This window comes from Crocuta crocuta, unplaced genomic scaffold (genome assembly GCF_008692635.1).
Source record: "Crocuta crocuta isolate KB4526 unplaced genomic scaffold, BGI_CrCroc_1.0 scaffold141, whole genome shotgun sequence".
In the NCBI taxonomy this organism is placed as follows: Eukaryota; Metazoa; Chordata; class Mammalia; order Carnivora; family Hyaenidae; genus Crocuta; species Crocuta crocuta.
The window spans coordinates 5,682,888-5,695,273 of NW_027527951.1; the positions used below are offsets into that span (position 1 = coordinate 5,682,888).

The 12,386-nt window shown below is 39.2% G+C and overlaps 1 protein-coding gene across 2 annotated transcripts in view; it reads left to right on the plus strand.

Moving 5' to 3' along the window:
* Nucleotides 1–12,386, plus strand: part of NCOA2 (nuclear receptor coactivator 2) — a 103,332-nt gene that overhangs the window by 1,669 nt on the left and 89,277 nt on the right. For both annotated transcript variants that reach the window (XM_077752452.1, XM_077752453.1), the window contains exon 2: nt 773–945. In XM_077752452.1, coding sequence (XP_077608578.1) covers nt 773–945 — 173 coding nt within the window. The remainder of the gene's footprint in view (nt 1–772; nt 946–12,386) is intronic.

Sequence of the window (12,386 nt, forward strand, 5' to 3'; positions counted from 1 at the left end):
CTGTTAGTGTCCAAGGGAACTTGCTATCTCAAATGAGAAGATCTTACCAATTTTTATTTTTCCCTCCTTTCCATTAACTTTTTAAAACTTTAGTTGAACTTAGACGGTTTGTTTATATTTCGTACATCATTCAGACTGGACAGTTAACAAACACCCTAGGTCAGTTTCGCTTTTGTTTCTGGCTGTCCTGTGGTTTTTTTCGCATTATCTAAAAAGACTGGTTTGATTACCAACGTCCTAAAGAAGTCTGTGAAACGATGAAGGTTTATTTTTATCTTTTTATGCTTTACCAAAAATCACTGTTATTTCTTCATTCCTATTATAACTAGGTTAAGTTCCCTTTCTTCTTCTTCTAATCTTACATAAATTTTTAAAACTATATAACATAATCTCCCTTACTTTTGTAACACATCCCTTTATGTATTCAACAATAAATTCGATGCCCACTCCTGCCAGGTGTTGTGTTGAGCACAGTGATAAGCAAGCCATCCTGACCCTTGTCACTGTGAGGCGTGTTGTCCAGTGCGAGACATTATGCACAGTGAACAAGTGATCACACAAGTAGACATAAAATCATGTGCTGGGGGAGGTTTGATTTCAACAAAACATGCAACATGCAGGGCAAATTCAGGTGTTTTCCCCCAAAGTACTTACATGTTTGTGTAAGTAACTTTTGTTTGCTGTCTTTTTACTAGAACTTATGGAACATGCTGATTTTTTTATCGTAGCTTTTTTTCAAATTCATCATAAAAACCATGTTTCTCGTTTGTAGTCCCAAGAGGAGCACTGAGAAACGTAACCGTGAGCAGGAAAATAAATATATCGAAGAACTTGCAGAGCTGATTTTTGCAAACTTTAATGACATAGACAACTTCAACTTCAAACCTGACAAATGTGCAATCTTAAAAGAAACTGTGAAGCAAATTCGTCAGATCAAAGAACAAGGTAAGAAGCCTGAATTAATCTTTTGGAGAGTTTAGCTGGTTTCTGTTTTTTCATGTGTGAGAAGTCCCTTCAGAGTCCCTTTAATCCATTTCTTAGGCTTAAATTATTGATGAGGAAATGATGTCACAGTGCAAGATGAATGCAAGTATCACTTGCAGTGGTTTATAAATAGGCTTTATATAAAATTCAACAATTCCCTGAAGACCGAGGAGACTGAGGTGAGGCAGGGTGATGTAACTTTTCATCTAGTGAAACTCAATTAGGTGCCCACTGATTCTCCTTCCCTACGTTGGAATTTTCATTGCTTGCACAGCAAGTGACTGTCATAATTTGCAAGTGAGAAGCCAACTAAAGATGGAAGCCAGAAGTAAGGAAGTAAGTCACCTCCCATTTCAGCTAGTCAGCATATTTGATTAAGTCGAGGCCTCCACTGGCCACGCCACTAGATTCATATCCTGAATGACAAGAGATTTGAAAGGCTCAAGCCTCTAGTCAGAATTCTTTAGTGAAGTTGAAACACGGAACATGACAGCTTTCTTCCTGGGGTTTTCTTTCTCTCGGAGATCATTTTCTGCCTCTCTTCTTTGATATTTTTGCCTACAGAAAAAAAAATTAAGAAAATAATATTTTTAAAAACATTGGACTTTGTGGTGCCAAAAAAAATCAGTATTAAGCAAGTATGAACAGTGTTGTGGGTGCTCAGGGCCAATATCTGCTCTGAAAGTATTCATATACTGCTTTCCTTCAGGGCTGGGGAGATTATTATCTCTTGTAATGTGTTTTTGAATGCATCCTCTCAGAGTTCATTGTTTTTATTCTGCCTTTCTATGTGATATTCAAAAGAGGCAGATTTTAGAAAAATAATATCTTTGTGTAGCTATATGACCGGAAACTTCCCATCAATCATAAAATCCTAGCTTACCTCTTTGCATATTATCATCATAGCATTTTTAATTTTCATACATTTACTGTTAAGCTTAGGTTTTATATTAAAAATTTTTTACACATACAGCTTTCTTTTAAGAACTTAAAAATACACATAACATATACAACACCATTTCTAATGTCAACACAGCCTGAAAGTCAGTCTTTATTTCCTGGTTTCTCCATCAAAATGATATCATTAAGCAATCAACGAGTGTCTGCTCTCAATGTCTGCCTCTGTAGCCCTTGTCTCTTTTGTCTTCCTTCTTTTCCCTTTGAGAGCCACTAGTCATCAAAAACTCAGGTTAGTCTCCAAAAGAAAAAAGAAAAAGACTTCAGGGGCGCCTGGTTGGCTCAGTCAGGTGGGTGTCCGACTTCAGCTCTGGTCATGATCTCATGGTTCGTGAGTTCGAGCCCCATGTTGGGCCTTGTGCTGACAGCTCAGGGCCTGGAACCTGCTACCGATTCTGTGTCTCCCTCTCTCTCTCTGCCCCCTCCCCTGCTTGCACTCACTCACTCTCTCTCCCAAATATAAATACACATTAAAACATTTTTTTTAAACCTTGTTTAACCTCAATTTTGTATCTTCTACATTTTTTGGTATCAGCAAATGGATAGAATAACATTCGTAGAGCTCTTAGGAGAAATAATTGGTTAAAGTTGTATAGTGCTTCCAAGTGGTTGTATTTCGACCTGCTGATACTGTGGTGGGTGGAGAAATTAAGCTACTTGTTTCCAGTTTTGAAGCTGAACGAGACAATTCTGTGAGCACTGCTCGGTAGGCAGTATTTTCACACTTTAAAACAGCTATGTATGTTTTTTTTACTATCAAGGTCTTGCACAAGGTTTTAAAGTTTTGCAAAACCTTGGTAATTCCCCCCTTTAAACCATAAAACACGTCAAGATATGTCACGCTGGGACTCTGCCATCCTTTTCCTGTAGGTTTAATCCTAAGACTGCATCCTACAACCACCCAAGAGGCAGCAACAATAAACACCCTGTCACGTCTTATTCTTATAATAACGTTCCTATTAATTAGAAAATTAATGTGTTTTGAAAGGGGAGGCAGAAGTTAAAAACCAAATGAAAAGCCCAGATACACTTTGATGGTCTCCATCTAATATTTTAAAAGTATTGTTTGCTTACTAAATTGTTTTGTAAAAGGCAGCAAGACTTCAGAATCAAATCAGACAGAAGCCAGGTCTGAATCCTGCTTCTTATAAGCTCTTTGAACCTGGGCAAATTATTTTCTGTCCCTGAAACCCTGTTTCCTTATACAGAATTTAGCAATCTCGATCTTGAGTTGCATGGTTGTTGAAGAAATAATGAGCTATGTAAATGCACTCAGCAAATACCTGGCCCAGTGAATATTTGGTAGGGAGTCAACAGCTCTCTTCCTCACAGTAAGCAGCAGAAAGTCACCTTCTTTTCTTCACATATGTTGAGGTCTTCAGACAGTGAGCTTTTCCTTCAGATAGAAAATGGGAAATGAAAAAGGTGGGGAAGTGGATCATGAATATCCTTTCCTCCAGGGTCATTTGAAGAAAGTAAAATTTTCTGATGGCAGAGAACTGTGCATGGCCCATGCAGACCACTCCAGTGCCAGCTGTGTCGGGGCCAGCTGGACTTGTCTCAGCAGCTGAGAGCCTGCTGAGACCCAAGAGCAGCACCTAAGTCACACTTGAGCCCTTCTCCCTCGCTCTGTGTGCCCACCTGGCTGATGCCCCATTGGTCAATATAAATGCAGTCCAGCCATCATTATCTTTACAGTGTTTCCGAACTTAATTCATATTTCAGTCACAGGTATCAGACTGAATAAAATCATAATTGTGCTAGGGAAGTTAAACTGGATTGTCTGACGTGCCACAGTGAAGATCACACATCAGAAAAGCCAGGCTTACGTTTACAGTACCACCTCCATTGTCAAAAGCTCAGGCAGACAAGCCAAGCGCGTTGAGCTTTTTCACTCAACTCTCCTCTGTCATCAGCTGTTCCCCAAGTTTCCATTCGCTTTGTAAATAGAGGAGAGAAGAAAGGATTATTAAATGGGCCTAAAGGATGAGACTTTGGAGAGAGAATGATCAGCTATTTAAATAAGTAAGCATTCTCTGTTTATAGCGCTTGCTGAGACCCGTGTTTGGCGGACGCCAGCCCTCCAAGGGCGTTCACACTGCCGTGGACCTTGTAAAAGCAGAACGAGTATACACATGTGTCTTGTCCTATGCCGATAGGCTTCTATAGCTTAGAACCTCAGTGGTCCATAAATAGTAAATAACCTTTTTTATAACCAGGGAGGGTCATATGGCTTCTATTCCACAGGAGAGGAATAAGTAGTTTGAAAAATACACAGGTATAATTGTGAATTACTGTGTCCAGCTTCACACTCCTTAGCTGGAAAGTTAAATAAGCATTTCGATGGAAAATCCATGGCAATTCCTGTGCGCTTAAGAAGTAAAATTGAGGGCGCCTGGGTGGCTTAGTCGGTTAAGCGTCTGACTTTCGCTTAGGTCATGATCTCGCGGTTCGTGGGTTCGAGCCCCGCGTCGGGCTCTGTGCTGACTGCCAGCTCAGAGCCTGGAGCCTGTTTCAGTCTGTGACTCCCTCTCTCTCTGACCCTCCCCTGCTCACACTGTCTCTCTCTCTCTCTCTCCTAGAAATAAATAAAACATTAAAAAAAAAAAGTTAAAAAAAAAAAAAGTAAAATTGAAGTATAAAGTGACAAACATTTAGGGGAGTACCAAAAATGAATGCATCTTTACTGCCCCACTTAAAGTAGCACCTCCTGTGTTACCCCAACTTAGGCACACCTTTCATTGTTTTTTAAATCTAAAATAATAATTTTAAACGGATTTTATTGTTTGGAAAACATTTGTCTCTTCGTTTAAAGCCACTTTAGTGCAGAATATTTGAATACAGGGTGTATTGATCAGTCAATAGGGAATTGATTTCAGCCTTTCATTATTGGTTTTCTAAAAGTAGCTTTAATGAGAGAATAACAACAAGAATGCAAAGGTGCATTTCAAAAATCTCTGTTGGTACATGCTACCTTTGGGGGGATTTTTCTTGTTGAACCAGGCTACCAGGGTTTAAGAGAAGGTGAGGAACGTGGTGTGCTAGAGTCCCCTCCTATCAACCAATGAAAACCAGCTCTTCCGTTTCAAGAATTTTATGAGCCAGTTGATGAGCACAGCATGATTAAAAATTACATAGACTTATGATTAAACTATATTTAAAAAGGCAAGGAAGACTAAAAGTCATCATTTTCTAATTATTCTGCATTTTGCCATTATCTTATGCACTAGAGGCTCTTCATGTCTTGTGTCTGCCTACGTGACAGACACCTAGTGGTGGTTACTCTGCAGCTCTAAGTCCATGTTCAGTCGTGTTACATGGAAGTCAGCCATGGTGAGACTATTGGTACCCAGGAAAGCTACAAATCGAGGCTTGATTTGTTTTGTTGGCTGTCACTTTAGACTTAAGAAAAAATAATGAAGATATTTTGGGGGAAAAAACATGTAATGGAGAAAATGTTAGTAATTGCCACCTGACGTTTTAACATTAAGTAGCCATTACATGCATACACAAAAGATAATATCCAGTTCAGCAAAAAAAGTCACTCACAGATTGACCGTTATATTTCTGCATATAGCATCTTCCTACATTTTCATTATTCCATCTTTGTCTTATTAACTTAAATGAAAATTTCAACCAATATTCATATTGGAACCATTTTTCATCAGTTGTAATCATAGGTTGGTTGTAATATAAGAATTTGGCAAAAATTAGCAGAAGCATTCTAGAAGAATCAGTTGGCTATTTGGAATTCACAGTAAAGAGTGTTGTATATTCTATTATCATTTATAGATTATATGCTACATATCCTCGATACTAGTAAAATTTGTAGTAAACATTATGATGCTTACTATTCTCTCCCCNNNNTAAACATTATGTGTGTTTCTTTTCCCCCCCCCCCCCAAAAGAGCTGGGTTTTTAAAGCACTTCCCAGTATACCACTGGTAGGCATGGAAGTGAGCAAGTTGTATTATAAATATAAGTGAGTCAAATTCATAAACTAACAGAATTATTTAAAGATTCAAGAAACTAGTAATGGAAACAACCTAATTCTTGCCCCTAAAAGTAAATGTGGAGCCTATTAAGATTATGCTTTCCCTTCCCATTCTTTTTTCTCCCCATCTCGAATGCATGAAGTTCTTGTGATGGAAATTGTTATTCAAAGCTGAAGCCTAAGCGAGCTAATAGCTGTCACAAAGCAAAGTAAGCAAAAGGAGTCTGAGATCAGATGCCTTTTACTGATGGTATATCTATAAATCAGGCTTTTGGGTTGATGCTCCTCAGCCTTGTTTAGGGTCCACGTGGTGAAACCTTAGGGTGATGGCAGAGTAACCCTCCTCACTGGAAACTCAACATCGCTAAGACCTGCCCTTGTAGATACTCCCATACTGAAGACAGGGCTTTGGTGTAGGTCAAGTATTCATGATAGTACAAACTCTCCATTATTTAGATAATGAATGGAAGACTGATAATGACATATACATATATATCTTAACTTTTTTTTTTTTAAACATTGGTCCCTTGTTCACCACATATAGTTTGAATTTAAGTTGCCAACTTCTTTTTTTCTTAAAGTACTAAGAAATTGGAGTCTGCTTGCGATTCTCTCTCCGTCTCTGCCCTTCCCTTTCATGTCTGCGTGTTCTCTCTCTCTGTCTCTCGCTCTCTCGCTCTGTCGCTCTGTCTGTCTCTCTCTGTCACTCTCTCTCTCCCCCCCTCAAATAAATAAACTTTTTAAAAAGTTACTACAATATTATTGACTCTATTCCCTATACTTTTCATTCGTGACTTACTTTATGACTGGAAGTTTGTACCTCTTAATCCCCTCACTTTTCTCCCATCCCCCTTCTCCTTTCTTTCTTCTGGCAACCACTAGTTTGTTCCTTGTGTTTATGGGTGTTTCTGTTTTTTTGTGTGTTTATTCATTTTTCAGATTCCATACATAATTGAAATCATAAAGTATTTGTCTTTGCTTGACTTATTTCAGTTAGCATAGTACTCGCTAGGTCTATCCATGTTACTCCAAATGCAAAATTTCATTCTTTTTTATGGCTCAGTGATGTTATATTGTGTGTGGTTTGTGTATAGATACACACACACACACACACACACACACTCCACATGTTCTTTATCCACTCATCTGTCAATGGGACATTTGGGTTGCTTTCATATCTTGTCTATTGTAAATAATGTTGCAATAAACATAGGAGTGCATATAGCTTTTTGGATTAGTGTTTTTATTATTTTAGGGTAAATACCTAGCAGTGGAATTACTGGATTATATGGATTTTCTATTTTTAAGGTTTTGAGGAACCTCCATACTGTTTTCCACAGTGATTGTACCAATTTACTTTCCCACCAGCAGTTCACACGGGTTCTGTTTTCTCCACCTCCTCACTAGCACTTGTTATTTCTTGTCTTTTTTGTTACTAGTTGTTCTGACTGGTGTGAGATGATAGCTCATTGTGGTTTTTTGATATGCATTCACCTGATGATGGGTGATATTGAACATCTTTTCATGTGTCTCTTGACCATCTGGATGTCTTCCTTGGAAAAACATCTGCTTAGGCCCTCCATACGTTTTTTAAATCGGATTTGTTGGTTTTGGTATTCAGTTGCATACGTGTTTTTTTAATATATCTTGGATATTAACCACTTGTCAGATTTACAAAGGTCTTCTCCCTTTCAGTAGGTTGCTTTCTCATTGTGTTGATGGCTTCCTTCCCTGTGCAAAAGCTTTTTAGTTTGACATAGTCCCAGTTGTTTGTTTTTGCTTTTGTTGCCCTTGTCTAAAGAGACAGAGCCCCCTCAAAAATATTACTAAGACCAGGGTCCAAGAGTTGACTACTTAATGTTTTCATTTAGGATTTTTATGGCTTCAGGTCTTAACTTTAGGTCTTTAATCCATTTTGAGTTTATTTCTGTATATAGTATAAGCCAGTGGTCCAGTTTTATTCTTTTGCATGTAGGGATCCAGTTTTCTCCATACCATTTGTTGAAGAGACTGTCTTTTCCAGCTTGATAGTCTTGCCTCCTTTGTCATAGATTAATTGGCCATACAGGCATGGGCTCTCTGTTCTGTTCTATTGATTTGTTTGTGTTTTTGTGCCAGTGCCATACTGTTTTTGATGACTGTAGCTCATAGCCTGAAATCTGGAGTGGTGATGCCTGAGAGCTTATCCCTCTTTCTCAAGGTTGCTGTGGCTAATATGGACATTTTAATAGTAATTCGTTTAGTCCATGAGCATGGTGTAACTTTACATTTACTTGTGTTATCTTTAGTTTCTTTCATCAATATCTTACACTTTTCAGAGTGCAGTTCTTTTCACCTCTTTGGCTAAATGTATTCCTAGGTTTTTTTGTGGGTTTTTGTTTTTTTTTTTGAGGCAATTGTAAACTGGATTGTTTTCTCAGCTTCTCTTATTGCCATCTCATTATTATCATATAGAAATGCAACAGAATTTTGTATCCTGCACCTTTAGTGAATTTTTTCTTAGTTCTGATAGTTTTTTGGTGGAGTTTAGGGTTTTTTGTATGCTATAGTATCATGTCATTTGCAAATAGTGACCATTCTTCCTTACCAGCTTGGGTGGCTTTTTTCTTGTCTGCTTGCTGTGGCTAGAATTTCCAGTTCCACACTGAATAAGAGTGGTGAGAGTGGACATCTTTGTTTTGTTCCCAATATTAGAGGAAAGGCTGTCAGCTTTTCACCATTGAATATGATTTTAGCTGTGGGTTTGTCACATATGACCTTTATTATGTTGAGATATGTTCTTTCTAAACCCACTTTATTAAGATTTTTCATGGTATTTGTCTAGATTTAGTGTCAAGGCAATGCCTGCCTCATAGATTGGATTTGGAAAAATTCCTTCCTCTTCAATTTTTTTGGAATGAGTTGAGAAGAATAGCTTGAGAACTATTCTTTAAATATTTGGTAGAATTCACCTGTGAGGTCATCTGATCCTAGGCTCTGGTTTATTAGGAATTTTTTGATAACTAGTTAAATTTCATTACTTGTAATTGGTCTGTTCAGATTTTCTATTTCTTTCTGATTCAGCTTTAGAAGATTGTAGGTTCTAGGAATTTATCCATATCCTCTAGGCAGTCTGATTTGTTGGCATATACATTTTCATTGTAGTCTTTTACAATTGTTTTGTATTTCTGTGGTGTCAGTTGCAATTTTTCCTCTTTCATTTCTGATTTTGTCTAAGCCCTCCCCCGCTTTTTTTGAGGAGTGTGGCTAAAGTTTTATCAATTTTATCTATTCAGAGAAGCAGCTCTTAGTTTCATTGATCTTTTTCATTGTTCTTTTAGTCTCTACTTAATTCATTTCCACTCTGATCTTTATTATTTCCTTTGTTCTGCTAACTCTGGGCTTTGTTCTTCTATTTCTGGTTCCATTAGGTGTAAGTTTAGAGCATTTATTTGAGATTTTTCTCATTTCTTGAGGTAGTCCTGTATCACTCTGTATTCTCTCTTAGAATTGCTCTTGCTGCATTCCAGAGTTTTTGAACCATTGTGTTTTCATTTGCATTGATCCCAAGGTAAATTTTTTATTTCCTCTTTGATTTCTTTTTTGACCCATTATTTTTTTAGTAGCATGTTGTTTAGCCTGCACATATTTGTCTTTCTTCTCTTTTTTACCCTCCAGGTTTTTTGTTTTCTTGTAATTGATTTCTAGTGTTTTACCACTATTAGAAAAGATGCTTGATAAGACTACAATCGCCTTAAATTTTTTGACATTTGTTTTGTGACCTAACCTTTGTTTATCCTGGGGAATGTTCTCTGTGCACCTGAAAATAATGTGTACTCTGCTGATTGGGGATGGAATGTTCTGTGTATATCTCCATTAAGTCCATCTGGTCTAGCGTGTCATTTGGAGCCACTGTTAACCTGTTGACTTTGGATGATCTATCCATTGATGTGAGCGGGGGGTTACAGCCCTTGACTTCATACTTCTGTCAGTTTCTCCATGTATGTCTTTTAATATTTGTTTCATACATTTAGGTGTCCCTATGATGGGCACAGAGATATTTACGGTTGTTATAGCCTCTTATTGAATTGATCATCCCCTTCTTTGTCTCTTGTTATAGTCTTTGTTTTAGAGTCTATTTTGTCTGATATAAGTATTGCTACCTCGATTTTTTTTTTTGCTTCCATTTACAAAGAATACCTTTTCCATCCTTTAATTTTTAGTTTGTATATGCCTTTAGATCTGAAGTGAGTCTCTTGTAGGCAGCACATAGATGGATTTTGTTTTTTTAATCCATCCAGTTGCTCTAGATCATTTGATTAGAGCATTTAGTCTATTTATATTTAAAGAAATCATAAGTAGGTTACTTACTGCCATTCTGTTAATCGTTTTGTAGTTGTTTTTATAGTTCTTCTCTGTTCCGGTCTTCTGGAAAAGTGAGATTATACAAGGTGAGAGAGTGAGGGTTGGGGGAGAGAGGCCTTCCAAACAGGCTGCAAAGGAGCCTGAGCAAAGGCACAGGGGCCCTCAAAGGCATACACTACGTGTGAAGTCAGATTGATTAGCTAGAGAACATGAGACTTTGAGGCTGAAAAGGACAGGTCAGAGTCAGATGGGACAGTAAGTAAAGTACCGTGAGCAATATTGAAATTTGGAGAAGGTGACATAAAATGAGAGACTCTTAGCAATCTTCACCAGAGTTAACTTGAAGTTGTCTACCATGGTTTCTAGATTCTAGAGACACTAGAAAATGGGAAACCTTTTTTTTTTTACACGCGGCTGACTTCACGAGGCTGGGGGGGCACACAACTAATAAAGCAACAACAAGAAACAACTACGTTAACACATGCTACAGAGTTACAAAATACCTTAGTCATCTTTAACAAGAAATATTTTATATAGAACCTTTTATTCATTTAAAACATTTTTAATGTTTATTTATTTTGAGAGAGAGAGAGAGAGAACAAGCAGAGGAAAAGCAGAGAGAGGGAGAGGGTGAAAGAGAGAATCCCAAGCAGGCTCCGTGCTGTCAGCACAGAGCCTAACACAGGCGTCGATTCCACAAACCGTGAGATCATGATCTGAGCCGATATCAAGAGTTGGACGCTTAACTGACTGAGCCACCCAGGCACCCCTGTTCCTTTTTATTCATTTTTATAGCTTGTTGAGGGGGCATAGAAGGAATAGGAGGAATGAAGAGGGGAAAGAACAAGATGCAAAGGTAGTAAGCAAGACCCACAAAGATAGACTAACAACAGCCTGACAAAGAGGATGGGCAGCATCCTCACAAGCATGCATGCTCACGTTTAAACACAAAGATAGAGAAACGTCTTTAATGGAAAATTTTATTTTGTCGCCTCTTATTACATTGTTACTAATGATTTAAAGCACAGTCTTCTTTGACACCTGTGAGCACTTAGGTAAGAGCCCTTGGCCTTAGTCTCCTAGGTGTCAGCCCTCATCTTCTGCTTAAGTCCTGCCCCATCCTTAGTGAAGAGTGCCCACTTGCGTCCTGGCCGCTCAGCCTTTCCCTGTCCTTGTCAACAGGAGGTGGATCCGTATGCCCCCCACCTCTATCTCTTCTGTGGCTTAGGAAGAGCCCTGTCTGTCCCTGTGCCCAAGAGAGCAATACTGGGCCATTCTGCCACAAGAATCGGGTGAAGGTACTCTCTAGAGCCCCTTTGAGAGGGGGCCACGTTGATCCTTCTGCCTCAGCTTCAGCGACTGCTGTAGCCTCTGTGTCAGAGTCCAAAAGAAGGGCCCTCACCACAGCATACAAGTCCCTCTGTGACCCGTTTCCAGCCCTGTCCATTCTCCCGTGCTCCAGCCCACAGACTCCTTAAACTTGCATCCCCTCCTCCACAGCTGGCCCTGGCACAGGTCTGCACACACACAGTTTCCTGCCTCTGTGTCTTCTGCCCAGAATGCCTCTCTTCTCTTCCTCCTCAGCTGGCGGAGTCTTCCCCAGCTTTAGCAGTCCACAAGGATAGAGCACAGTGACAGGGAATCTAGGCTGGGTGGCACGAGACCATCCAATGACGAGGTGCCTTCACCACCGCCCCACATCTGGCCGGGTTAGCCCATTGCCACATTCTTCTGTCCCATATCGTCTGTGTGCCCCAAAGGCTACTCCCCTAGACCACGTACCACTGCTGGCACATACTTCTGGGGATTTGCTTTTGGATCATCATTCCTACTCTTTCCTCCCTATCTGGAGTCCCTCCTTATCTTTTTTCTGTCCATTCTCACTAGAGTCTTTGTGTTCATTCTTCAAGGTTCATCTCAGATACTGCCGTTTTAACAAAGAACTTTTTTTTCTTTGTAAGTTTATTTATTTATTTTGAGAGGGAGGGAGGGAAGGGGAGAGAAGGGGAGGGGGAGAGAGAGACAGAAAGGGAGAAAGAATCCCAACCAGGCTCCACACTATCAGCACGGAGCCTGACTTGGGGCTCAAACTCATGAACCGTGAGAT